Genomic DNA, 26,376 nt, shown 5'->3' on the forward strand with positions numbered 1-26,376 from the left:
GGGTGATCGGTGAGCTTGGAAAATGGCAAGAATTCTTCCATCCACCATCTCCTCCATGGTGACTTCCTTGATGGAAAAGGCATACAAACCAACCTCCAAAGAGTCTGGACAAACAACCAGCCTCAAGCCAACAGACACAGCCTCACACAATTTTGCTTCTTCTATCTCCCTGTTCCTTCAACTCTACATCCCAGGGAAGCTGGGACTGGTACTTTTCTTCCAGATTTTCAGAGCCACTGTCTCTGCGCAGGTCTTGGGTCTCTTGGTCCTGCTCCAGTAACTTAGAATGAATATCCATGCAGACAGTATGATATCAGTTCCTTAGCTCCAAAAACACAGAATAAGTTCTCAGGTCACATTCCTCCGAGTCTCTGCCTCCTGCACTCGATGTTTTCCTCTCCTCCATAGGTGTTCCCTTGCTGTTGATCTTCCTGGACAGTCTGCTAAGCTGTATCCAGAAACACCTCACTTTCACTGAGGAGTGGAAATGTGGACACCGAGGCCTCAGGCTGCAGAATTTTTTGCAGAAGATGAGCGGGCTCTTGTTTTTTCTCTGTGTGCACCTCCCAGAGTTGTGTTTTTCACTAATCGGGCAGTACAGAAATCAGTCCATCCAATACTTTCTATTCCAGAATGGCAACCAGCTTTCACTTTTTGCAGGTGCAGCCTTCTAGGTCTTCAGGCAGGAGAAGAAACATCCCACAGATGTTGTGACTCACTGCAATTGCTCTGACATCCATACCTTTTGTCCTATATAGGCAGTATAGAAACAATCCTCAAGGCACGTCCCACATAGAGAGTATTACAGTAGTCTATCCTGGAGCTCACCAACGCATGCACCAATATGCTAAGGGCTCCCTTGTCTAGGAAGTCTCTAATTGATGAAAATCTTCCCTCAACAGTGACAACATCACTCTTCTGCAGGCATAATTGACATAACAGGATTTTGGCTATTCACTTTTTTCCAGGTTTAACGTCAAACTCAGATGACAAGTTTTTAAGAACTCTAGACTACGGTTTAAATCCAATCTTGATTCTACATAAAGGAAACCAGAAGAAATCAATGGAACTTAACAATAATTACAGCTAACAAGGCTCTTTCATTTCAAAGGCTCTACTCCATACGAGACCAACACTGGAAATTCTGGAAATCAAGAATGGGCTATAGAATCATGCAATTCCTTTTGTCACATGCAGGTCATCTACACTATAGCCAGTTGCAACTTTGTTCATCTTGGGAGAGGTTGTGGTGCAGTGGTGGAGCTGGACTTCAAGAGCCATGCTGTAATAGTCACTGAATCATGAAACTTGCTGCCTGAACCATCATCCTCTTTCAGACTGGAACAATGATAAAGTGCTACTTTAAGCTCAGGGGAGGAAAGGAAGAAGATGCAGTATGTTTATCTGATAAATGGATTTTTGAATGTTGTGCCATGTGGAATCAGACCAAAGTCCTATCTAGTCCAGCTTTCTGATGGCACAATTTTCAGCATAGTTGCCTATGAGAAACCCCCCCTACCAGCAGGGCATGAGTGTTGCGGTGCTCTTTGCTTGCCAGCAATACATATAAGAGGTATTTTCCCTTTGGTAACTGCTGGACGTGGTGGCGCTGCGGGCTAAACCGCAGAAGCCTGTGCTGCAGGGTCAGAAGACCAAGCAGTCGTAAGATCAAATCCACGTGACGGAGTGAGTGCCCGTTGCTTGTCCCAGCTCCCGCCAACTAGCGGTTCGAAAGCATGCAAATACAAGTAGATAAATAGGGACCACTTCGGTGGGAAGGTAACAGCGTTCCATGTCTAAGTCGCACTGGCCATGTGACCACGGAAGATTGTCTTCGGACAAAACACTGGCTCTATGGCTTGGAAACGGGGATGAGCACCGCCCCCTAGAGTCGAACACGACTGGACAAAAATTGTCAAGGGGAACCTTTACCTTTACCTTTAACTGCTGGATAGTTCGGTGCTTTAGGCATCCAGCTGTGGACCCAGATGTTGGGAGTTCTATTTCCCACTGAATCTCCTTGACGGGGGCTGGATTCCACGATCCATAGGGTCTCTTCCAGCTCTGCAGTTCTAAAATAACCTTCTAAGATAACCTTCATGTGTGCTGGGCTTCATCCTTAAAACTCGTCCAATTCCTTTCCTTTCCTTTGACCACGATTTGTCTCATAAACTCTCCAACAGTCCAGACACTAAATCTCCCCCTCCTGAAGATGCCCCTCAACTTATTAAAAATAATCTTGCACCATCATTCGATATTGTCGTAGGCCACACATTTTCAGAGACACATAAAGCCCCAGTTCAACTCCCAAAAAGAGCAATCATCAGCCTTTGTGGGTCAAGCCAAAATCTCTGGGGCAAGTAAATCTTCACCTTAAATTGGAAGGGCTGGCAGAACCAGGTCACCACACAAGTCCAGGTTGTAAATGGTTCCAGGGAGTCCAGGGGAGGCGAAGGCGAGCACAAGTGAGAGGTTGTTAATGAGCTCAAACGGTTCATAGCTTTCAGCATGCCTCTCCCAGGTGGCAAACTGTTTCCCAATTAGTTCTCAAGAAACACTGGTACTACTTCTGCTTACATTTTCTAAGCCTTTGTCTTCCTCTTGGGAAAACAGACCTCATATCTACCATTTCCCCTCATCCTCCAGTAACTCACTGGCCTCAAACCCTCTCCCCAAGGCCAGTTTCCTATAAGAACTGGCATCAGTTTCCTATAAGAACTGGCATCCCCAAGGATGCTACCAGCCGGACCAGTATCTCCTGGCCACTGGCTTCTTTGCCTGGAAGAGACCCTCTCCTCTTTCTGAAAATAACTGATCGAGGTGAGGCATGACAATTAGTAGCACTGATAGTTTTATGCTGCGTGAATTTGCCCACTCCTGTTTTAAATCCATCCAGACTGGCATCACGTCACTCCACCGTTCAACGAGGGGATGTGCGGGAAAGTACCTCCTTTTATCTGTTCTGAATACCCCACCATTCTGCTCATCAGGGCTTGACTGCATTCTATCATTGTGGGACAGGGGGAAAAGGCTCCCAATTTTCTTTGACCATGCATAATTTTAATACATCTCTCATAATACTACCCTTTATCTTCTAAGCTAAACAACTCCTCATTGTAGGAGAAAGGTTAGAACTTTTCCTGGGCTGTGGGTGGGATGGTAAATATACTGACAGCTAACAAGGATTGTTCAAGAAGTTTAAAATTATAATTTTGGAGGGAAATTCTGCTCAGTTTTAAGCCTAAGAAAGCCCTGTTCAGACACGCAGTATGAAAACTGTAGTTGCCATGTGCCAGCAGGAGGGAATCCGTATGTGAGAAAGGAAGGAGGGAGTAAGATCAAGAAATATAAGATTCTGAATGAGTGTGTATCCTATGGTATATTGTGCAACTTAGATTCCTGTGCTACTGCTCATTATAGGCATTATGAATCCCTGTCCTCCCTAGGACAGCTGGTGTTTGCTTGAACTTGACTTCCTAGAGAAACATTATGCTATTGATTGCCTTCTGAATTGGAATATACACACGTGTGTGCACACATACACACACATGTACATACATACACACTCACCCCAAATTTCCTGATGTAATTATATGTTATTGGAAATTCCACTCTAGAAATGGTTTCTGTAAAACTCCTGATTGGACCAGAATAATTTATTGGCCTTTCCTATATCATTATGATTAACACACTTCAGAAGTATTTATCCATTGTTCTGCATGCCGTCAAGCTGCAGCCGTGACAGCTGTGGTTCAGATATTTTTGTTCTGCTAATTATAAAATGTTCCACAATAACATACATAGAAGGGGCGGAGGGACAGAAAATGCAGACATTTACAACTGAAAGAGCAGTTTCTAACCCCTGCTGAATGCAAATCGTTAGTGCCTGTTCTCCTCCTCTTTTTTTCATGTGAAAAAGTATGGCTTGAAGCCATAAAGAGGCAGTACGGTGCAGTGGGTAGGCCGACAGAGAAGGACTCAGGAAACCTAACCTCAAATCTCTACCTGGCCATTTGAGCTCATGGGGAAGAGTGGTGGCACTGGTAAAACAACCCATTAAGTATTTTGCTTACCTTGAAATAACAAAAATTAGGGGCCACGGTAAGTGAGACAAGACTTGAGAAACAAACAGAAGATATAGTCAAACATATTGAGGTAGTGACAATCTTGCATGCTTTGCAACACTGGGTATCGATGGGGGGGAGGCTTTTAGGACTTAAAGGGATTCTGTCCTTTCCACTAACTATTGCTAAAGTTATTTTCCCTGCCTCTGGCTTGTCCATTCTCTCTTCCTGATTTGTTTGCTTTGCTTCCTTTGTTCTTGTTAGTCTCTCTCCATTCCTGATCTCCAACCATGCGGCCAGCATAGAGAGCCTGTCTCCCACATGGTTGAGACTCTCCTCTCCTCGTTCTTTCTTTTTATCCTTCTGACTGTAACTAAAGGCAGCAAATATAAGCAAAGATATCCACTTTTTTACTTTAAGAACTTTCAGAGCTGGGTGCTACAGTTGATTCAGAGCCTGTCAATGCAGCTATGGCCCCTGTTTGACTGGTGTTGATGAGCGAGTTACAGTTTCTGCAACCAGATGATGTGGACACGACCCTTGGAGAGGTTAAGGTTGCCATGTGTCTGATGGACCCTTGCCCTTCTTCCTTTATAAAAGCTACCAGAAAGCAACTGGTTGAGTGGGTAGGAAGTGTGGTGAATTCCTCCTTGCAACAGGGTAGGATCCCAGGATGCTTAAAGGAGGCAGTAATAAGACCATTGTTGAAAAAAACCCTCCCTAATTCACAGAATACTGAATAATCACCAACCTATATCTAATATTCCATTCTTTGGCAAGGTGTTCGAGCTGGTCATGGTTTCTCAGCTCCGGATGAGACAGATTATCTGGATCCATTTCAGCCTGGCTTCAGGCCTAGTTATGGGATGGAGACTGCTCTGGTTGCTTTAGTGGATGACCTACACTGGGAACTGGACAAGGGGAGTGAGTCCCTCTTGGTTCTGTTGAACCTCTAAGGAACTTTCGATACCGTTGATCCTCCTGGCCCGTCTCTCTGGGATGGGATTTGGAGGCACTGTTTTACAGTGACTCCAGTCCTTCCTGGAGGAGAGAACTCAGAAGGTGGTGTTCATTGCAGGAATCACATCACCCCTCTGTTAGAGACACGAAACCGGGCCTTCTCGGTGGTGGCTCCTCGCCTTTGGAACAATCTCCCACCTGAGATTCGCGCGGCCCCTACGCTGGGTACATTCAAAACTCAACTAAAAACATGGCTCTATGTCAAGGCCTTCCCTCCTGCCAGCACCTAATCTAACTTAATTTATTTTTCTCTTCTTTATCTATTTATTATTTGCAATTATTTATGATTTTTGTCATTTTCTGTTAATTGATTTTTAATTTATTTTATTATAATTGTATATATGTTCCTGTTAGCCGCTCAGAGTGGTATAGATTTACCAGATGAGCGGGATATAAATCAAATAAATAAATAAATAAATAAATAAATAAATAAATAAATAAATAAATAAATAAATAAACTTCACTAGCTGCTGATCCATTTGTGGGCTGAATTCAAAGGGCTGGTTCTATAAAGCCTTAAACAGATTGGGCCCAAGCTATTTCAAGGATCGTATCTTCCTTCATGAGCCTGGTCCAGTCTTGAGATCACCATGAAAGGCCTTCCTCTTGGTCCCTCAGTCTTCACAGGTATGTTTGGTGGAGACATAGGAGAAAGCTTTCTCTTTTGCTGCTCCCAGACTTTGGAACTCTCTCCCACTGGAGGCTCGGCTGGATCCATCTTTATTACCCTTCCATAAGTAGGAAAAAAACTTTTTTTTTCCAGGTAAGTTAAACAACTTTTTTTTTTCAGGCAAGCTTTCTCTGAGTGACTGGCTGTCTGAGTGGAATTTTGAAATGGATTTTTGTACCTTACTGCTTTGAATGTGTTTTGTTGTTGCTTTTTTTTAAAAAAAATCCTTTTTGTATTTTATACTTGCCACTATTAGCTTTAAATACTGTATTTTTGCGACGTAAGCTGCCTTGGGTCCTTTTTAAGGAGAAAACCAGATTAAACAAACAAACAAACAAATACTATACTTACAAATTGCTAGTTGGGGGGGGGAGCAATGATAATGAGGCTGGGCTAATCTCTCCACGTTTCTTACTCTGTTAACTAAAAAGGGAATAACCGAAATAATTTCCCCAGCAAAACAAATGACATAGAATTCTTGAATTTTGAAGGCACAACATCTAAAAATGAAGGTGGAGGAATTGGTTCTGTGGGGTTAAGCTCTGTGGGAACTGCAAAGCATTAGGCATCTATTAAGTCTCCCTATCCATTGTGGGCCCCTTTCAGGAAATTACCAAACCTCTAATGTCTTGCAGCTCCCTAAGAATGTACTGTAGCCTGCCCAGCCACTTCCTCTGTCTTCATGAAGATCCATCATGTCCAAGACGGAGCCTTTATTCCTCAGTTGTAAGCAGTTAGAAACACCTGATGAGTTTTTCCCTTTTTTGGCTAAAGCCGTCAGAATTCTGTCTGGGGGAATGCCTGCAGACCTCTGCGGGCTATAATAATAAAATAAAAAACACAGAACCACCTCTTTCCATCAGTAGTTATCTTCAAGAGAGGCATTTCTTCATCTGTGCCAACAGTTTGCAGTATAGTATGTAAATTTCCACGAGGACAAAGGTATTCATGGTGGTGGCACGCTCAACTAGAAAAGATTCTTGGAATACGCCAGCTGGAAGACTTTATATAACTTTTCATGCTTCCAGAAAGCACGCACACACACACCCCAGAACCAGTGGAAGTCCACCTCTTTCAGATAAGGAGAGCCAGGTCCAAGGCAGAACTACTCCCTGGTTCCTAAGAATGGTAAACCCCTACAGAAGCAGAGCAACACCAGGTTACTGTACATAAACCTGATCAACTGTAGAATAGGACTCCTTGGGAGTTGGGACTCTTTATGAGAAGGACTCATTTTTGAACGCTCTTGGTTACCGTAATTGGATGTTGGGTGGGGTTAGCAATTTCTGCCTAGAAGTGCTTGCCTGGGGTTTATGAGGCTGCTAAAGCTCAGAGGATCGTAACAAGTGGTGAAATACAGTGGTGTTCGCTTAACGAGGATAATCCGTTCCAGCGAAATCGTTGTAGAACGAAATCCTCGTTAAGTAAAATAAAAAAGCCCATTGAAACGCACTGAAAACCCTTCAATGCGTTCCAATGGGCTGAAAACTCACCGTCCAAGCGAAGATCCTCCATAGGGGCAGCCATTTTCTCTGCCTGTAAAGTGAGGAATCCATCCTAGAAAACAGCGGGGGGCCATTTTGTACACCCGGTGGCCATTTTGAAACCCAACAATCAGCTGTGTTAGATTGTCGTAATGCGAAAATTGGGTCCCGATTATCGTGAAGCGATTTTTCCCATTTAAACCATCATTTTGCGATCGCAAAAACCTAATCATCAAGCGATTTCCTCAATAAGTGAGGCAACCATTAAGTGAGGCACCACTGTACCCAAATTCCTGCTGTGTTTGCCTGCTGTCACTTAACCCTGAATTTGATATGCCTGACTTCAGTTTCCTCACATTTAGTTTGCTAAATTATCTGATAGCAACTTATCTGTTTTTACCTTAATTTTGTTTTCTAGACTCACTTGTCTGCTGAACCTGATTCATTTGCTGAGTGTGTATGCATGGCTTTTGCAGCCCAAGTTTGAAGTGCCCACCTCCAGTGCTGGAAACTGTTCACTTGAAGGCAGGCTAACACTTCTCTGGGTGGCTCAAATGGCATCTGTTCTGATGTCATCTAGGTGCCAGGCAAAGACCCTATTTTCCCAGGCTTTTGAAAATTAGCACGTCTCATCCTTCCCAACTTATTTTTATGCTCCTCTTTGAAACTGTTGTCAACTTAACACATTTATTTTATTTTTAATCTTTACAAGTCACCCTTTATTTGACTTTTAATCTTTATAGGCCACCCTTGAAACCCCAAACCAAGGATGAGATGCAAGTCCCTGAAACAAAGCCAACACACAAAATATCTGTCAGAGAAGGGTCCAGCATAGCCTGGGCTGTTCCAAACCAACCTGCTCAAAACCTCCACTATCATATCATAATGGTAGCTAAACTACACCAAATTCATCCATACCTAAGGGCATCTTACAGTTGCTCAAAAGTAAGCCCCCCAAACTCAGTACAGTTTATTCCCAAGCAAGAAGCAAGGCTAGGATTGCATTCCCCTATTATTTGTTTTGCTGTTGTTTGCTTGTTTGTTCATTCGCCTGACTGTCCAGAGTAGCGGTCTCCATAAATGGTAGAAATAAGTAAAGTCAAAAAGTTTGCACATGAAGAAATGTGTGCAAGTGAGGGTCAGTTCTAACTTTCTGAACACCTTATGCTCCAGCAAAAGCCACTGCCTTGTTCTGTTGGTAGACAGGTCAAGAAAGAAGGACCTGGAACAAGTGGATAGACTCTTCAATCCTTAAGATGTCTTGAACTACAGCTTCCCTCATTCCAAACCAAAATTCGCATCAGTCAAGAGGCCAGGAGCTGTAGTCCAGGAACATCAGAAGCGTACCATGCTGCCATCTCTGATCTAGATCAATTTTCCACATGGAATGAGTCTTGGGGGTTCTCCCTAAGCCTGTGTCAGCTGTATATACTATGTAGAAGATGCTCCCCAAGAGAGCCCAAGAATTATATGCCAGAAGTGAATTGGCAGCTTACTCATTGATCAGCCACAACATTAAAACCACTGGCAAGTGAAGTGAATAGCATGGATTATATCGTTACAATGGCACCTGTCAAGAAGTGAGATATATTAGGCAGCAACGGAACAGTCAGTTCTTGAATTTCATATGTTGGAAGCAGGAAATGTGGGCAGGTGAAAAGATCTGAGTGATTTTGACAAGAGCCAATAGTGATAGCTAGATGACTGGGTCAAAGCATCTCCAGAGCAGCAAATCTACTGAAAGTGGTGTAAGGAACGACAACCAAATCTGATCCAGGGTGGCCCCCACCTTACAACTTGCAGGACTTAATGTCTTGGTACCAGATACCATAACACACATTCAGAGGTCTTGTGGAGTCCACACATTGACACATCACAGCTGTTTTGGCAGTTCAAGGGGGAACCTACATAATATTTGGCAGGTAGTTTTAACGTTGTGGCTGAACAGTGTATGAGCTTCTGGAGAGAGCAAACAACAGATAAAATACAGATCCAACATTGACTAGACAAAAATTTGCAGGAGAACTTTCACTGGAGGTTGGAGCAAAGGAAGGAACATGCTAAAAAGCCTTTAATTATACATTTTTTCACTGGAGCTACAGGAATAATTGTTTGTATTTTACACCAAAAAACTGTGCACGGGAAGAGACCTTGTGGGGAAAAAAAACTACAGAGTAATTATGTGCTGTGACAATGATAATCTCAGCCATATCCCAATCTTCAGACTGGTTTGCTGAAAGAAGGCATGTGTGGCATTTCAAAGCAGTGGGCAGCAGAGAACCAAGACATACCCTCAGCTTCCGCTGCAGAAGACACCACAGGCCGGAGAAATGAAATATAGGTTGGCAAAGAACATCATCCTCTGGGGGGGGGGGGAATCCTCTTTTTCCTTTCTTAGTTACCGGTAAAGGGGAAGAGAGGAGGGGAATGGAGAATAATAATTAAGGTATGTGTTTGTATATTTCCCCCCGGATTTTTCTTATGTTGTGTATGTATTGTGTTGTATACTGTAGTTAATTTTTGAAAAGTTAAAAACCGACACAGGCTCATTGTGGACTGCTGGACTGTTTTCACTGATTTACTGAGGCTTTATTTACAAAGTTTAAGTGGTGTGAATACTTCCAATATAAACCATAGTCTCTTTAAGTTAGAGCAGGACCTCTTTCTGAGCAATCAGCACTACAAGCCCTCTCAGAAAGGAGTGGGGTAGGGGGTGTATTGAAGTTCCAACGTCCCACACACATCGAGGAAATCCACCCCCCAACCCCAGTGACAGAAACTAGGGGCCAAAAAGAGACTGATCTGTTTGGTGGGCCAGTGATGGGAGCTCGACCTTTGGGAGGTGTGGCGGAATGGGGTGTATCTGGCATCCAGAAGTATTTTGTTCCCCACTGTCCTCTTGTAATAAAACAGAGTTCAAGCAGTTTAGACAGTCTGGAATTCATGGAAAACGTTGCCAAAGACAACTGGGCTGAAGTTGGCACCGTCGGTAAGAGGCATCAGTGCTCACAATTAGGACCTCATTTCCTGTTCGTCTCAACTCTCCCATAAAGGCTTGAACGTTGGCGTGTGCAGAGTGTTAAGAAAAATGGAGGCTGAGGATAAGGAAGAGTCAGCCCTGAAAATGGACGTGTTTTTTTTAAAATTGAAGCTTGAACAACAGCAGTTAGTTCGACACAATTGATCAGCCAGCAAAATCAAAGAAAAAAAATTCCTGACAGCTAAACTGTTTTTCGTTCTAATGAACCTGTTTAGGTTATTGTGAACCTGCTTACATAACAATATGTAAGCATGAAGTGGCATTTGTAAGTCTTATAGGGCACTCTTTTGGTGATGATAATTTTGAGTTCACAATGATCTAGCACAGTGGTTCTTAACATGGGCGATAATGCCCCCCAGGGGGCGATTTCATTTTTCAGGGGGGCGGTAGAACGAAAAGGGGCGGCGTGGGGGCGCTGGAGCAGTAGGGGGGCGCTGGAGCAAGCCAAACCTGTGAAGATGGCTGCAGCCTTTTTACAGTGTGCATGAATATATATTTTCCTCCAATTTTAATTTAGTTTCAGACTTTTTGTCTTGAAATTTTTAGTTCCTGCATTTGTTTTTATGCCCTTTTTATATTTCTTTTTGTGTCTAAAAACTTACTTGCAACTAAATCATTAAATGTTACTTTTTGGGGGGCATTTCATTTTCTTTGAATTTAATTTTGTTTTCAGGGGTCATTGGATTTAAGTGTCTTAAATAAATAAATAAATACACAAACAAACAAATAAGATATCATCATGCGGGGAGGGGGGCGATGATAACTTCCTCAATGGCTCAAGGGGGCGTTTCTTTCAAAAAGGTTAAGAACCACTGATCTAGCACAATGGTCCCCAACCTTGAGTAACCCAGGTGTTCTTGGACTACAATGCCCAGAATCCCTAGCCAACACAGCTAGTTGTGAAGGCTCCTGGGAGTTGCAGTCCAAGAACAGCTGAGTTACCAAGGTTGGTGTCACATTACAGGATTTTAGGGTGACAATATTCTGGTGGTCTAAAATCTTGGTATTATATCATCTTGGTGTTACAAGGGCTTTACGCTACAAAGTTTGATATAGTCTGCAAAAAACATTACTCAAAACAATAACATTATCAAAATAGTGGCAACTTGCCAGATATTAAGTTACAAAACTCTGAAGTTGCAATAGGTGCAAAAGCAAATAAGAGTCTCATTTTAAAATGTTCTTGGCGCTCAAGACCATTAGATCTCCAGGCCCCAGGAGAAAGATATTGTTTACAAACTGGAGGAAAGTTTAGATCACTGAAAGAATTATAAATACAGGAAGATTAGACACACTTACAGGGACATTCTGAAATCATCACATAACCACAACCCTTTGGGCACCAGACATCAAAGAGCAACTATCATGAAGCAACAAAGCAGCTTCATTTATAGATATTAACAACAATAATAATGGATTTTCCTCCACATATTGAAAATGGCCTCGCTTGGGTAAGCACTTAACAGCAATGTTGTGAGTGTGTTTTTAATATGATTAAAGGCTAAAGCTTACTTGAAGTTACAATGCTTTTTACTTTTTAATGATGTGTTTTAGAAAAATATTCTTTTGCTTCAATGTGTCTTTTTATACTATAAGCATAAAGATTTCTGCCTACAACCTAAACTTTGTTTTGGATTGTTTCTTATTTGCAGTTTTTCATAATTGTAAGACTTTTGGATTTATTTTTAAGTATTTATGACTAACATTTTTACATAGCTGTAAGACTTTAGTATTTCTACAACAACTCTGAAGTACTGTATTTTGTTCTTATGGAACATAGAAACAATGCAGAGTAGATAAATAAACCTTGTGAAATTAGACCAAGCTTATGTTGCCTGGAATAACTGCAACAATGAAAAAGCTTGTACTTTAATACTCAGATGAATTCTGATATGACTGTCAATGATTCTGCAATTAACCGTTTTTTGGGATAAAGCAGTTATGACAAACACAGGATTCGGATTTTCTCCTGGAGGTTTAAAAGGTTCTGTAGGACTCTTAGGAAGAGTTTATCCAATCTGGTACCACTGTTTTGCTAAAATAATATGTGCCCCCTACTCATCTATAATTAATGGGGGGGGGGAATTATTTCACCAATACATTGCTAAGTCAAGCAGCAAAGGCTCTGAAAGTTTTGGTAACGGTCAAGAGTGCATGGGTGGCCCATGTACCTGACCCTCACATCTTCAGGAGGGGAGCCAGTCTGCATGTGTAGAAATAGCTCTGTTTTTGCTTATCTTGTAGCCAGGCTGGCTTTGAGATAAAATGAAGTAATCACTGTTCTGATATCTTCAGACCAAGCCAATACACCCCTACGGCCTGGAACAAGGCAGTTTTTTTAAAAAAATACTGTATTATCAAGCAGTATATAAGTCCTTGCTCCTAACAAACTTACAAACCAAGAGAAAACAAGAGAATAAGAATAAGAGGGAAGTGGATAGGCAGGCAGAGAGAGAATGAGAAAAATGTGATTGTATTCCCCAGCCTTAGCTCAACCAAGCCACTGGTTTAATAAGTACAAGACAACTTAGCAAATGTCAGCAGAGGAAAGCCCACTTCTTCACACTGCCATTCCTCTCAAGATGCAAGAGGCTGTAAAGAGATATTAAATGTGATGATAACATTCAACACTTGGGATTAATCTGTCACACACATACACCCCTTCATAGATACGTTCTCAAGTACCTCACACAAGGAGAATTTGAAAAGGCCTGTACAATTTGTCAAACATCTCAAGTGCCAAATTTAACCTTTTTTCTGACAGGAGCTGAGCCCTATCCATCCATAAATATTCATAACCAAACTCCAGTGTTTGCCAGCTTGAATACAGTTAGCTTCAAGTACTGTGGCTGTATGACTAGCATATTAAAGCTACCAATGGGAACTCGGGCATGCTGCCAAGAGAGAACTGACAAGTGGCTAATAACTTTGCTTCCATAGGTGGGGCAGAGTTCATGTTCATAGGACAGGTCTCCTCCCATCCACCCTCATGCGCTATATGTGCCCCCCATAGAGGGACAAAAAAGGTGGGAGTCGTGTAGCAAAACTAGTCCAAGGTGGAGCAAATCCAATGCTCACACGAGCAGGTAGATTCTATTATTCTGTAGTCCAAAAAAGTAACTTTCCTAAACTCTGCTGAAAAACAGACAAATATCTGTCATGGCAGCCTATATCCCCAAGGTATTGGACTATAATTAGCCCCCCTACCCCTTATGACTAAATTGTTGCCCCACGTTTAAATCAAAGGATCCACATAATTCGGAGCACAAAGCATTTTAGAATCTTTTCTTCCACATCTTTGCTCTTCACAGGGAGAGAAAGAACAAAACGGTTTTCATTAGCAAAGTTGATCTCAAGGATCAGCTCTGATTAAATATATGTTTTAAAGCTGATGAACTTTGAAGTTCGTATCATAAATAAAATCAGGAGATGAATAGGGTCCTAAATTGCACAAAACTGAAAACTGCAAGGAAAGCTGAATTCAATACTCTAATTAAGAACATTTTTACAGAGTTGCCCTGCATGTCAAGCCTGTCTCTCCCTCCCACTGGCTTCGTTTCAGGAAATGATCATTACTTGCCAGAAAAGCACAATGTGAATAATAAAGAGCCCCTTATGGGCATAAACACCTAGGCACAGGCATTGTCCAGCTACATGCAAGCATCACATCATACCCAGCTGCTCTTCATTGTCTTTGTTCAACAAGCCAACTCTACAACCAACCAGATCAAGACAACCAATGCGAAGCTCTTGCTCACCGCCCCCAACCAAGCACCCCACAACGAAATCCCAACCTATGCTACTTTCTCCCAGGGCATCTTGACACCAACCAGCCAAGTTGACCTTGAACTGCATGGACCTTCAAAACTGCCAATCATCTCATCATAAGGATTTGTCCTACCTTGAGTTGAAAAAGTTACTGCTTTCAATACCATCCAACCATCATGGGAAATGTAGTCCAAGAAAGTCACTTTTTTCAAATTCTGTGCCTACACCTCCCCATTTATTAATTTGTTAGCAAGCTTGAATTTTCCCAGTGTTGGCAATTCATGTAATGCCATTTAGGGCTCATTTGATGTGCTATTAAACAGCTTTCCCCAAAACTAGATGCATGACTAGAACTAAATTAGAAATAGTCTAAATGATCACAGTGAAATCAATGTGCTTAGTTGATATTTTCACTACCAAATGTAAATAAGAATTCAATCAATCTTCATTTAATCGGTCAATCTCCATTTCTAACTTTGTATCCCTTTTCGTAATGTTCTCTTCTGTATATTAAAAAACACGGAATTTTAAAGGCACATTTCTGAGTCTTAAGTCAATGTTTGCAGGTACGCACCACAACAGTCCCGCGCCACAAACCACATAAGAACGATCCAAAAATGTAAACAGTTGAGTTGGAACATTACCAACAAGTGGGAAGCAGATCATTTGTAAAGCTAATGACTTTTAATCACCTGCTCAAGACAAATCACCTTCAATTTCCTTGCATTTCAGCAGGGATAGTCTGCAAAAATATACTGGTCATAGAAAAATCAATTTTTGTCCTTGCCACTGTGATGACCCCAGTTAAACTCAGAAGGAACAGAGAAGCCAGGGTGGATGGGTTGAATGTTCTCACAATCCCTGCTGATAAAAAAGTCCTGGAGCTCTGATCTGGAAACCCTGACTCCACTATATCAATCACTGACTAATTTTTATTTCCACTTACTGAAATGCCTGATATGTTTGCAGGGACTAACATGGTTACCTCTTCTAAAACTGAAAGTATTACAGAATATAAATAAATAAAAACATAATCAAGTTCAAGATTCTAATGCAATTAAACTTTAACTTTCAAAAGAAGGTAAGATTTAAAAGGGCAATTCAGTAGCAGAAAAAATTACAATACTTTTTCAACTTCCAAATAAAGCTATTACTCTGAATTCTACTTGGTTTATTTTTCACATTCTTACCTCAATGAGTTTTCTTTCATATGAATTTGCTAGTTCTTCATTATTCTCAACTTGCTTTTGCTCAGGAATGGTCGATTCACTCTCTGCATTCCAAAGATTCGGCAAAACTGAAAGCATAAGAAAATGTGCAGCACTGACTTAAGCTAGAAATTAATGTGACTGAAAATCCAGGCGTTCCCAGATTTTTAAAAAAATCCACCATGTAATCTTTGCATCACAGAATACACTGCAACCTGCAATACTAAATTCAATCCCATTTCTTTAAAAGCATTTTCCTCGCATTTTGTAGCACGACTTGACATAACAGCAAGCAACCTTTGTCCCTTCACATGTTGTTCGACTACAAACTATATCGTCCCCAACTAATGACCATGCTTGCTGAGACTTAAAGGAGTCCAACACTGGAGGAAAATTTCCCCACCACTGAAACAACAGTTTCGGGGGGGGGGGGGTTAGTGACGAAAACCTACATATTATAGACAATTTGCTGTTCTCTTTCTCTATGCCTTATCTGTCTGCAAGAATTTCTAAAAAGTATCCCTACCTTAGCCTCTGATACTTGGGGGAACAGTCAGCATGGTATAATGTTTAGAACAGCAAACTAGAACTGAGGAGAGATCTACAGTGGTGCCTTGCCTGACAACGTTAATTCGTTCCAGCGAAATCGCTGTACAGTGAAAACGTCGTCAAACGAAATTTAAAAACTCACTGAAACGCATTGAAAACTGTTCAGTGCATTCCAATGGGCTGAATACCTGCTCGTCCAGCGAAGATCCTCCATACGGCGGCCATTTTCTGGTGCCTGTTAAGCAAAAAATCAGTCCAAAGAACAAGGGGGGGGGCATTTTGAAACCAGACAATCAGCTGTTTGCTGATTGTCGTAAAGCGAAAATCGGTTCCCGAAGCGGGGAACCGATCATCATGAAACGAAAAAATCCCATTTAAACCATTGTTTTTGCAATCGCAAAAGTGATCGCAAAAACTTCAACATTAAGTGGATTTGTCGTAGAGCGGGGTAATCGCCCAGCGGGGCACGACTGTACATTAAAATCTCCATCAGCATGAGACTCATTAGGTAACCTTGGAACAGTAATTGTCTTAGAACAGTTTAACTGAGGTATGCAAAAAAAATGTTTTTGTTTGATTTAGGGTTCTTTCTCAGGTGCCTATTTTGTTTTTGCATTTTTCATGCACCAGTCCTCTCATTTAACAAACTATGACCCCCTTTTCCAGGTCATTCCATTCCATTTCCCCCATTTGTGTTTTCTGGCACTAGTTCAAAAAAAAAAAAAAGGAACCCATAAATACTCCAGAAAAACCAGTGGCAGGGCAATAGATATTTAAGTGAGTCCAAAGTAGGCAACAGTACAATTAACAACCATCAAGCAAAACAATCCTTCCCCCAACATAACCAATATTTACATGCTTAACAGAATGAATATACAGTAAATTAACCCAATGACAATTTGTAAAAAATCAGTCAACACACACAGAGGAAAAAAGACAACACAATAAAGAGGGCATGCAGAGTTCTAAAACCAAGAAAAGCAAGAAAGCTAATAGAGGCAAAACAACAACAACAACAACAAACAACCAAAATTCCCCCTCCTCTAAAACCAACCCTACTAAAATGCAGAGAGCATTCTCTCCCCTCTTCTTCTTTTAATACCATGGCATTATGGAGCCAAGGCTAGCTCCTGACAGACTAGACCCACTGGCGGTTTGTGTTAATTTCCCACTTGACAACTAATGCAATGGATCTACTGTAATTGGGACTAGCAATTGGATTTAGGCCCAAGACGTCTGAAAGACACCGGATTCCCAAAGACTGAGCTAAGACAATCACCCAGCTGTAAGACGAGAATGATACCATCATGAACATTGAGAAATGATTTCTTCTTATCACATATGCTGCAGGAATCAACAAAATTATTGGGGTTAATTAGATAAATGGCACCAACATTTATGTCCTAAGTGGGGCTACAACAAGATTATGCAACTGTTTAGTTAAAAAAATAGTCACTTCAGCTGAAAAAGATGAAATGGCAACTTAACTTCAAGCATGTCAAAGCCACCACACAATGCTTAAAAATACAAAATTCCTGCCAGTGAACATCATCACTGAAAGTTTACTGGGAATGGAAGACTTCACACACGGTGGCTCAGATATCTCCAAAAATTCTCCCTCTTAATTAGCCAAAGTCCACCTGATGATAAATGGAAATGTTATTCAATTACACCACTGTGATAAATTCTCAAGTGCTCTCTTTGCAAGAATGTCCCCAAAACCACATTCCCAAAGAGACTCTAAATACGCAAGACATTATACTGGTCCATAACAATCCAGTTCTAGCACATCACTATCAGAAACAGGTCATTTGAAGATGTTCTGACTATTGATCTTTGTTGCTTTTTCACAACCAAGCCACCCCCAAATATTTTGCATCACAATAAAAATAGCTCAGAATAATATATTGCTGAAAAATTCTCCCCTTTCCCCTCCTGCCTGCTACGCACAGAGAAAACAGGGAGGAGAGGGAGGGCGCATGATGCCAATCGTAATGTCCCGGTTCTCCAATCCTCCAGCTATGGCTCTTCTACACCACTACTAGACAGGCCTCAAATGCACCGCAGACTGCGTACACGATTAAAGACGCGTGCAATCTAAACTTAGCACCTACTGTGTTGGGGCTGTTGGAAATGACAGGTTCAAAAGAATCTCCAACAACAGCATCACATTAAGAGGAGGTGTTCACTTGAAGCTATATTTTTTTTAAAGGCTGCCTGAATAGAAAATCTCTTCAAACGCTGGTGCTTAACCAATGGCTCAAGGTAGGGAGCACTTTTTAAATGGCACTAAAGTGGATGTGACAAGCAATTAGACAGCTGGGGGAAGCAGGTGGTCTGTCAGTCTCACAGCTCAGGCAGTGGCGCTATTTGTGGAGCGAGCGAAAACTTGGCGCAAGGTACGCCGCCTCCTGCTGCCGACAGCCGTCTCCGCTTCAATTTGCATCAGCCCTGCAACCGAGAACTGAGCAATCGGGGCCAATTAGAACTCGCCCGCCCTGCCAACATCTCTCTGCTCGTAGAAATTAACTAAAAAATATGGATCAGCTCCAAAATTCTCCCCCACCTCTGGCAACAGCTCTCCTAATAGGTAAATTGCTGGAGGCTCAATACCATTATGAACTGTTGGCTTAGACACCTAGATACTTCCGGACAACGATTCCTGGGGCCGGTGAATGCCACGACTGGGCAACCCGGATACTGCGGCAGGCTTTCTGTTTTTAACTGGTGTTAAGTTAAAATTTATTTATTTTTATTTAAAATATTTTTATCCCGCTTTTCTCTGTTAAAAGAACCCAAGGCAACCTACATCATTAAAAAGATAACAGGCAGAAGCTAAACACTGTAGGTATACAAATATTTAAAAATAATTAATTATTGCATTAAAAACAGTAATAAAATCAATACTGAAACACATTTAAAACAACCGAGCACAACCATTCACTTAAAACCCCTCTCAGACTACCAATTATTAAGGAAACGCCTGCTTGAAGAAAAAGGTCTTTGATGGGGGACAGTATCTATAGTTGAGGGGCACAAAACCTGTTTTCATTTTTTTAAAAAAGGTCCCAGATGTTACACTTTGTTTAACTGTGCTTTAATATTATAACTGTTTTGCTTGTTTGGCTTGAGCTTATTTTTAATCTGTACTTGGTTTTCCTCTTGTTGCAAAACAAGATCAAGATGGGATATGTGTCAATCCAATGAACACAAAATTCAGCAGTACAGTGGTGCCTCGCTTTACGATTGCCCCGCATTACGACGAATCCACTGAACAACAATGGTCTAAATGGGGGAATTTCGCTTTCAATGCATTTCAATGGGTTTTTTTTTTTTGGTTTATGATGTTTTCGCTTAACGGCAATTTTCCTGGAACAGATTATCGTCATTAAGCGAGGCACCACTGTACGCTTAGCTATGCAGTGCCAGCAAAATCTGGTCTTCCCTCTCTCCAGTGACAAAAACCTGCTCCAAACGGTTTCCTAGCCCAACAGGACAAACATTTAAGCTGCACAGAAGGAACCACCAATGGGGGGAGGGAATAGTCAGCACCAGTCAACATGAACCAGAGGTGCTTGTGCAACTCCTGACCTGATCTGTGCATCCAAATATTTTGCATACAGATTGGGACCAACCCACTCTGAAATGTTTGGGAGGAGACCTGAATCAATTTGTACTTAAGTTTGTACAAATATCTGTACATTTCTGCATCAGGTTTTTTTTTAAATGGAAAAACCATTTTGGGAAGAGAAGAAGTGCTATGATGGACCATCAATTTGTGGAGTGGGATGGTCCTTAAAAAGAGGGTTCAATTCACTTATCTTTCATAGAGTCGTATACTTTCCCAGTAAACTGCCTACAAAGCAGCGTTTTGCACCAGGAAAGAAACCATCTCTCAGACCACTCTAATGGGAAAGTGGCCGCTGTGCTTGGCCGAGAATTTGAAGATGGGCCTGATTTCCCAGTTGGTATCCTAGGTTTCAGGACTATGCCAGGGGAGATACCAAAAGGATTTTGTTCCCAGTGGAAACAAAATCTGGGCAAAATCTAATAAGGAGAAAGGCAGGGTAAGAATATTTTAAATAAAAGAAAATAATATCAACAGAGGCTATTTGAATTGGGAAATACTCCATTCCACTTACTTTTGCCAACAGGAATTTATTTGCAGTGCACCAATAAGGAGAGAAGAAGGAAAATGGCAGAGGTCACTGATGCTACTGTGACCTACCCAATCAAAGGCTGCGCAAGAAAGAACTTATTTATCCATCTGCCTTTCCAGACAAACACAATCCTGATCATGTAAAGGCAAAAGTAGAAGCTAATTAATATATATTAAAAAGGAACCTTTGAAACTAGTCAAAAAGTGGCACAATATCCTTCTCTACCTTTTCTAAATGCAAAGCAGCCAGCTGTGCAGATGCAAGGGGATAAAACAGAATCCGGTAACTTCGCTCTGAGTCCTTCCCGGAGTCTCAGTAGCTGGACTGCACAGGAAAGCGCTGGAGTTTCATTAGCGGCTCAGCTGTCAATCTTCATCTCCTATGGTGCTTTTTTCTCCTTGTGCTACTCCTTTTACCACCCATATTACTAAAGCAAACCTACACAATCTGTTGAGATACTGTAGCCAATCTGCCTTGGGAGCAATTGGAGTGTCTTGCTCCATTCTGTCATCAGCCCAAAACAGGGAAGTAACACCCTGATTGGATCCGCTGTGCAGCTGTTCTCTGAAAACAGTTGTCCCATTACAGGTAGACGTCATCCATTCATGAACTCTTGTGGACAGCAGTTGGCCATATTAGGCAGTAAAAACCAAAGGAAAATTTTATATCAGGCAGACCCAAATCAGTGCCAATACAGTGGTACCTCGCTTAACGATTGCCCCGCATTACGACGAATCCGCTTCACGATGACGTTTTTGCGATCACAAAACGATGGTCTAAATAGGATTTTTTCGCTTTGCAATGATCGGGTCCCTGCTTCGGGAACTGATTCTTCGCAAAACGATGTTTTTTTAACAGCTGATTGGCTGTTTCAAAATGACCGCTGGGTAATTAAAATGGCTCCCCGCTGTGTTTAGGGACAGATTCCTTGCTATACAGGCACCGAAAATGACTGCCGTATGGAGGATCTTCGCTGGACGGTGAGTTTTTAGCCCACTGGAATGCATTGAACGGTTTTCAATGCATTTCAATGGGCTTTTTATTTTCACTTTACGATGTTTTCACTTAACAGCAATTTTCCTGGAACGGATTATCGCCGTTAAGCGAGGCACCACTGTACAAGGCAACATCTACAGCACAGGCAACAATCAAAAGATTGTCACTTCTGTTACACTTCGCTTCCACTGTATTCATGGCAACCTCAAAGAAACATGTCAAATTTTAGATTAATAAACACTTTAGTATTGATTGCCGCATGACTCAGACGTCTCTTTCTCTAAATTAACATTCTCTATAGCACAATCCCCAGAGTGCTGGACACATAACAAAAGGCTCAAGCTACAGGAAGCCAGATTTAGGCTGAATATCAGAAAAAAAAAACTTCTTAACTATTAGAGCAACATGACAACGGAACTAATTTCCTTGGGAAATGGTGAGCGCTCCAACACTGGAGGAACTCTAGAGAAAATCAGACAACCATCTGTAAGATCTGCTTTAATTTGGATTCCTGCCTTGAGCAGGGATTTAGACTCAATGGCCTTACAGACCCCTTCCAACTGAATTATTCCATGAATTTTATGATTCTAGCTGTGACACAAAAGAAGATTAAAACATATATGGAAGGTACACAGATAGGAAAATCAAGGATCTTGTTTGTAAAGGAGCAAGCTTCTTTCTCAGTTTTACTTAAGTCCTGCCACTCCTCCATGGGGCTGTTACGTCCTCCTCACAATAACACTGTCGAGGTAGGTCAGGCTAGGAGTGTAGGGCTGGCCCAAGTGAACATTATGACCAAGTGAGCATGTGAAAACCCATCTTCCTGGTTTCAGGAAGGGCCTGATCACACCAGGTAAATGTTCCCAAGTTCTAACAATACTTTCCATACCTCCGTTGTACTGAATCATGGTCAGGTGGCATATATACCTGGATGAACCTTTCCATTTATTTTAATACTCCCAATTGATTTCTTCCTATTTGTAACACTGAGGCTAGTTACACCACGAAACCAATTTATTGTCTCTCTTGTTTTCCTGGGGCAGTGCAGCCCCTTACTTAATTAAAAAAAAGACATAAATACATTTTACCAATACATCGGTATGTTGGGAAGGGTTCCTGTTCAGTGGCATTTATCTGTTGTGCCATGGATTCTGAAAAAAATGCATTGCACATAATGGATCCTGCCCTCCCCATGTAAGGCTGTGCAGCTTGCTAGACAGGCGAGCAGAGCTTGCAAGGAGTGAACAAGGCAGATGGCACATGGAAGTCATCAATCCGTGCCGCTATTGTAACTGTAAAGCCATTGACACATTTACATACATGTTGATATACTGGGCTCAAGAATTTTTTTAAAAAAAAATTGCAGAGCAGCTGTGCAGCAGTAATGGTGGCCACCTTCCCATCACTGGGAAAGAATCAAAAGGGAATGTTCACACATGTAGTACCAATAAGGAATGTTTTGATACATCGTCGGTACAAATTAAAGCAACCCTCCCAGTAAGGAGGAAATGTTCCTTGGTTGCATTGCTGGCCAGGAAAACTATTTGGTAATAGCTGTGCATCATGTAAACAGAAATTTAGGCAACGATCTAACTGGGGAATAACTTGGGGACATTTGGGTGGTGTGATCAAGTCCTCAGTCGATAAGACTACAAAGAAAATAAATAAAAATATCACAAAACTTTTATAATGCAGGTTGAAAGATGTCACAGATTAATCCCCTCTCCATAAAGAGAGCAAAATGAAACTAAATAAAATGTATACGATCAGGCAGGTAATGACCATTCATGTATGCCAACGCTAACAAGTTAGCATTTGCAAAGTTCCTAAGAGTAAAGGAATTTTAAAAATGAAGGAAATCCAGTAGACCGCCAATAAAATGTGAAGCAATTAAATTAAGAATATAAAGATCACAGTGGATGCTTTGATAGCTTGTTTATTTTTACATTCTTATACTGTGTTTTTTCTCCGCACTTCAATACTCAGTGCTAATGTTTTTAAAAGCAGGAGAACGTATTCCAGCAAAAATAAATAAACTAGAATTTTGCAGTGGATTTCTGTGCAGTCGAATACATCTGAGAGGCAACAGGTTAATGGCAGGCGGTTATTTTATGGCTGAAAAAGTCAGATACCAATCATCTGGTTTATTCAGAACCATTAAATTCAAACATTCAAAAATGTTCAAAGTTTTATTCCAGCATAACTTTTCTTTCGATAATTTAAGAAGGGCAAACAAATTACTCGCCACTAACATGTTTATCACAATGGGGTATAACAGCAAATGAAACATCCCTGATGAATACAGCTTTAGCCAGGATGTCAATGAGATGATTCTTGGAAAATGTTCCATGTTAAAACATGCTATTCTATTGCCCCATCTGTCCATAGCTAAGTTATGTTTTAAAAAACAGAAGCCTGATTAACCTTTGATTTAAGAACAGCTGAACCAAGCATACAAGCGAATGCTTTTAGACATAAAGGATCTAATTTAGAAAACAAAAAAGGGAAAGATTAGCAAATGATTTGTGTTTCATTATTTCTTATGCATATGCATGCATGGGTGAACACATTTGCACACACACAGTGTCATGTCACAACACTCACAACTGTCCAGCATATCAACATAAATTAAATTAATTAAATCAAAGGGGAAATGACCCTAAATTTGCCATGTTATATAAGTACCCTTTTTACAAGTTTTTCTTTAGCAGTATGTTACATTTTGAAAGGTTAAAAAAAAAAGAATAGAGATTTGAGATACAATTTCCTGATGCTCATATTGTGAGCAAGAAGCTACTATTAGGGCAGAATATGCAGAGACAGAATGCTTCCTATAGGCAAAGGTGTCAAACAAGCATAAATGTTATCCCCATATCTGTTTAATCTGTATGCATAAAGAAAGCCAGACTAGATTAGACGAAGGACATAAATGGGTGGAAGAAACTAATACAGTAGGACTCCCTTATCCACAGTATCAGTATCCACTGATTCACTTATAGTCTGAAAATATCAAACATATTAGATGAAGAAAAAATCCAGAAAAAAACTAATTTCACATGTATTACCAGAAACAGCAACTTGATGGAGCCAGAGATCATGCTATGAATACTTGTTAGTGATGAATACATAGCATGGTCTCTGGCGCCATCTAGTTCTGGTGATTAATGTGAAAATATTTTTTATGTTTTTTTAATTTTTAATTTTTTACCAATCTGTCTGTCTGTCTGTCTGTCTGTCTCTGTCTCTCTCTCTCTCTCTCTCTCTCTCTCTCTCTGTGTGTGTGTGTGTGTGTGTGTGCGCGCACACACACACACATACGATTATCAGTATCTACAGAGGAGCTGTTAATCAATCCCGAGGAGATATGGGGGTCCTACTGTAATTTAAGATATGCATATGACACCATCTTACTGGCAGGAAGCACTAATGACTTTTAGTGAAAGTGAAAGAAAAAAGTGCGAAACCAGGACTGCAATTAAGCATGAAAAACACAAAAATCACGACTAGAGAAGAACTACATAGCTTTAATGTTGACAATGAAGACATTAAAGATTTTGTATACCTTGGTTCAATTGTCAATCCAAAAGGAGACTGAAGCCAAGAAATCAGAAGAAGGCTGAGACTCGGAAGGGCAACAACAAAGGAGTTAGAAGAGATCATCAAGTGTTACTGGAGACCAAGGCTCCCTCTAATGTGCGTGGTGCACGAGCATGAGTGACTCCACCCCCCTCCACGCAGCTTTCTTCCTCCTCCACACACCTATAACAAGCATTTCCAGCCCCTTTTGTTCAGCTCGCAACGGAACACGCATGGGGGGGGGGCAGGGTCCAAGCCCCTCCCAGTGGGGCTGAAAATTAGATGGAACATTGCTGGAGACCAAGACCATTCATACTCTTTTATTCCCAATCACTTGTTGTGCTGGTGAACTTCAACATCCAAGCTGAGAAAGTTCTGCCAGGAATGGCTTAGGACTTCCTATCTTTCGCGGCAACCATTAATCTGTTCCAAATCGTTATCTGGCCTCATGCATGCAACCATGAGAAGGTATGGCCAAGCTGGATAGAGCAACTGGCTGATTGGCGGTTGCGGTTTGTCTGGTCGAGCACTGGTCAGGGCAAATGGCAACCTGGTGAGAGTGCTGAATGCGGGTCTGAGCCACGCGTGATGAAATAAACGGCTCCAGAGACTGTTGGGGCTGATGTCTCGGGGGAGTTCGTGGTGGACAATCAGATGTTACCGAATAAGGTATGGTCTCTAGTTGTTGTTCGGAGTCGACCCTGTCAGGTGAAGCAACTACGGAAGGGTTGCTGGAAAGAACAGAGTGTTGAGGACTGAGAGGAGAAGATGTTACTCGATCGACTCTGACAACCCATTCCGGTGACTGGGAGCAGGGTTGATGAGAGGGGATTCCGTCATCGTGAGAAGGCGAACCAATAGAGACTGATTCGGCGGTTTGTTGAAGGCTGCCGAGAAATGACTGCAGCTTTAGATTTATGCTGTTTAGGTATTTTAGGTGGAGGAGGCTCTGGAACTGAAGAGCCTTCGGTGGACATTTGATGTTTAGTGGAGGGCTTCGACAGCGAGGATTTCATTATCGAGCATTTTGATTTATGTGTTTTTGAAGTTTTAGACGAAGTGGACGGAGGATCAGAGTGGGATGGTGTGGTCGATGGAGGTTGTTTTGAGGCTTCAGAAAGAGCCCTCTCCATTGCTTTGGTTTGTGGGGTGGCCTTACAAGGAGGTTGGGCCATTTTGGTTGGTTGAAGGGATTCTTCCCAAAGATGGAGTTTTAATCTGGATAAGCGAGAATGGAGGACTCCGCGCTTGAAGTTCTTACAATGCTGGCAGGAGGACGTCTGGTGTGCCTCTCCCAAGCAAAAAAGACACTTGACGTGGCCGTCGAACAGTGGTATTTTGTCACAGACCACGCAGTGTTTAAACGGGCCCAAAGGGGCCATGAATAGGAGAAAATAATCTGAGGAGAAAAAACGATGATTGGAGGATGGGTGCTGCGGCTGGAGGTGTAGCGAAGTAGAAAAGAAAAAAATCTCTGATGATAATGAATTTGATCTAAAAGTTTAAAGGAAAAAAAGATTGATAACAGGAAGGAATCAATAATAAACTCTCTCTTTTGCTCACAGAAGCAGAACTATGAGACTCTCAATACGGTGGTTGAAAGATACTGGAAGGGGAGGCTTGGTGCCAAGGTACTTATATGAGGGGGAGGAGCCTTATTCGAATGTGTTTTTTGCTACTGCAGAAGCTCTAGAACTTTCCAATGAGGCTCCATGCAGTGAATCATCCAGGGTGTGATTCACAGAGGCCACAAAGAAGAACCAAAACATTTGTTTCTATATTTCTACATTTATCAAGTGAGATTTAAGTCGCACCGATGACTGGATTTGACTTAGGTTCAG

The 26,376-nt window shown here is 41.5% G+C and overlaps 1 protein-coding gene across 3 annotated transcripts in view; it reads right to left on the reverse strand.

Annotated features, from left to right (window-relative positions):
• Positions 1-26,376, reverse strand: part of SNX29 (sorting nexin 29) — a 203,211-nt gene that overhangs the window by 111,560 nt on the left and 65,275 nt on the right. For 2 of the 3 annotated variants that reach the window (XM_072982829.2, XM_072982830.2), the window contains exon 15: positions 15,237-15,343. In XM_072982829.2, coding sequence (XP_072838930.2) covers positions 15,237-15,343 — 107 coding nt within the window. Of the gene's footprint in view, positions 1-15,236; positions 15,344-16,387; positions 17,444-26,376 lie in introns of those variants that run through there. The other variant, XM_072982831.2, reaches the window with a different exon arrangement.

This window comes from Pogona vitticeps, chromosome 13, assembly GCF_051106095.1.
Source record: "Pogona vitticeps strain Pit_001003342236 chromosome 13, PviZW2.1, whole genome shotgun sequence".
NCBI lineage: Eukaryota > Metazoa > Chordata > Lepidosauria > Squamata > Agamidae > Pogona > Pogona vitticeps.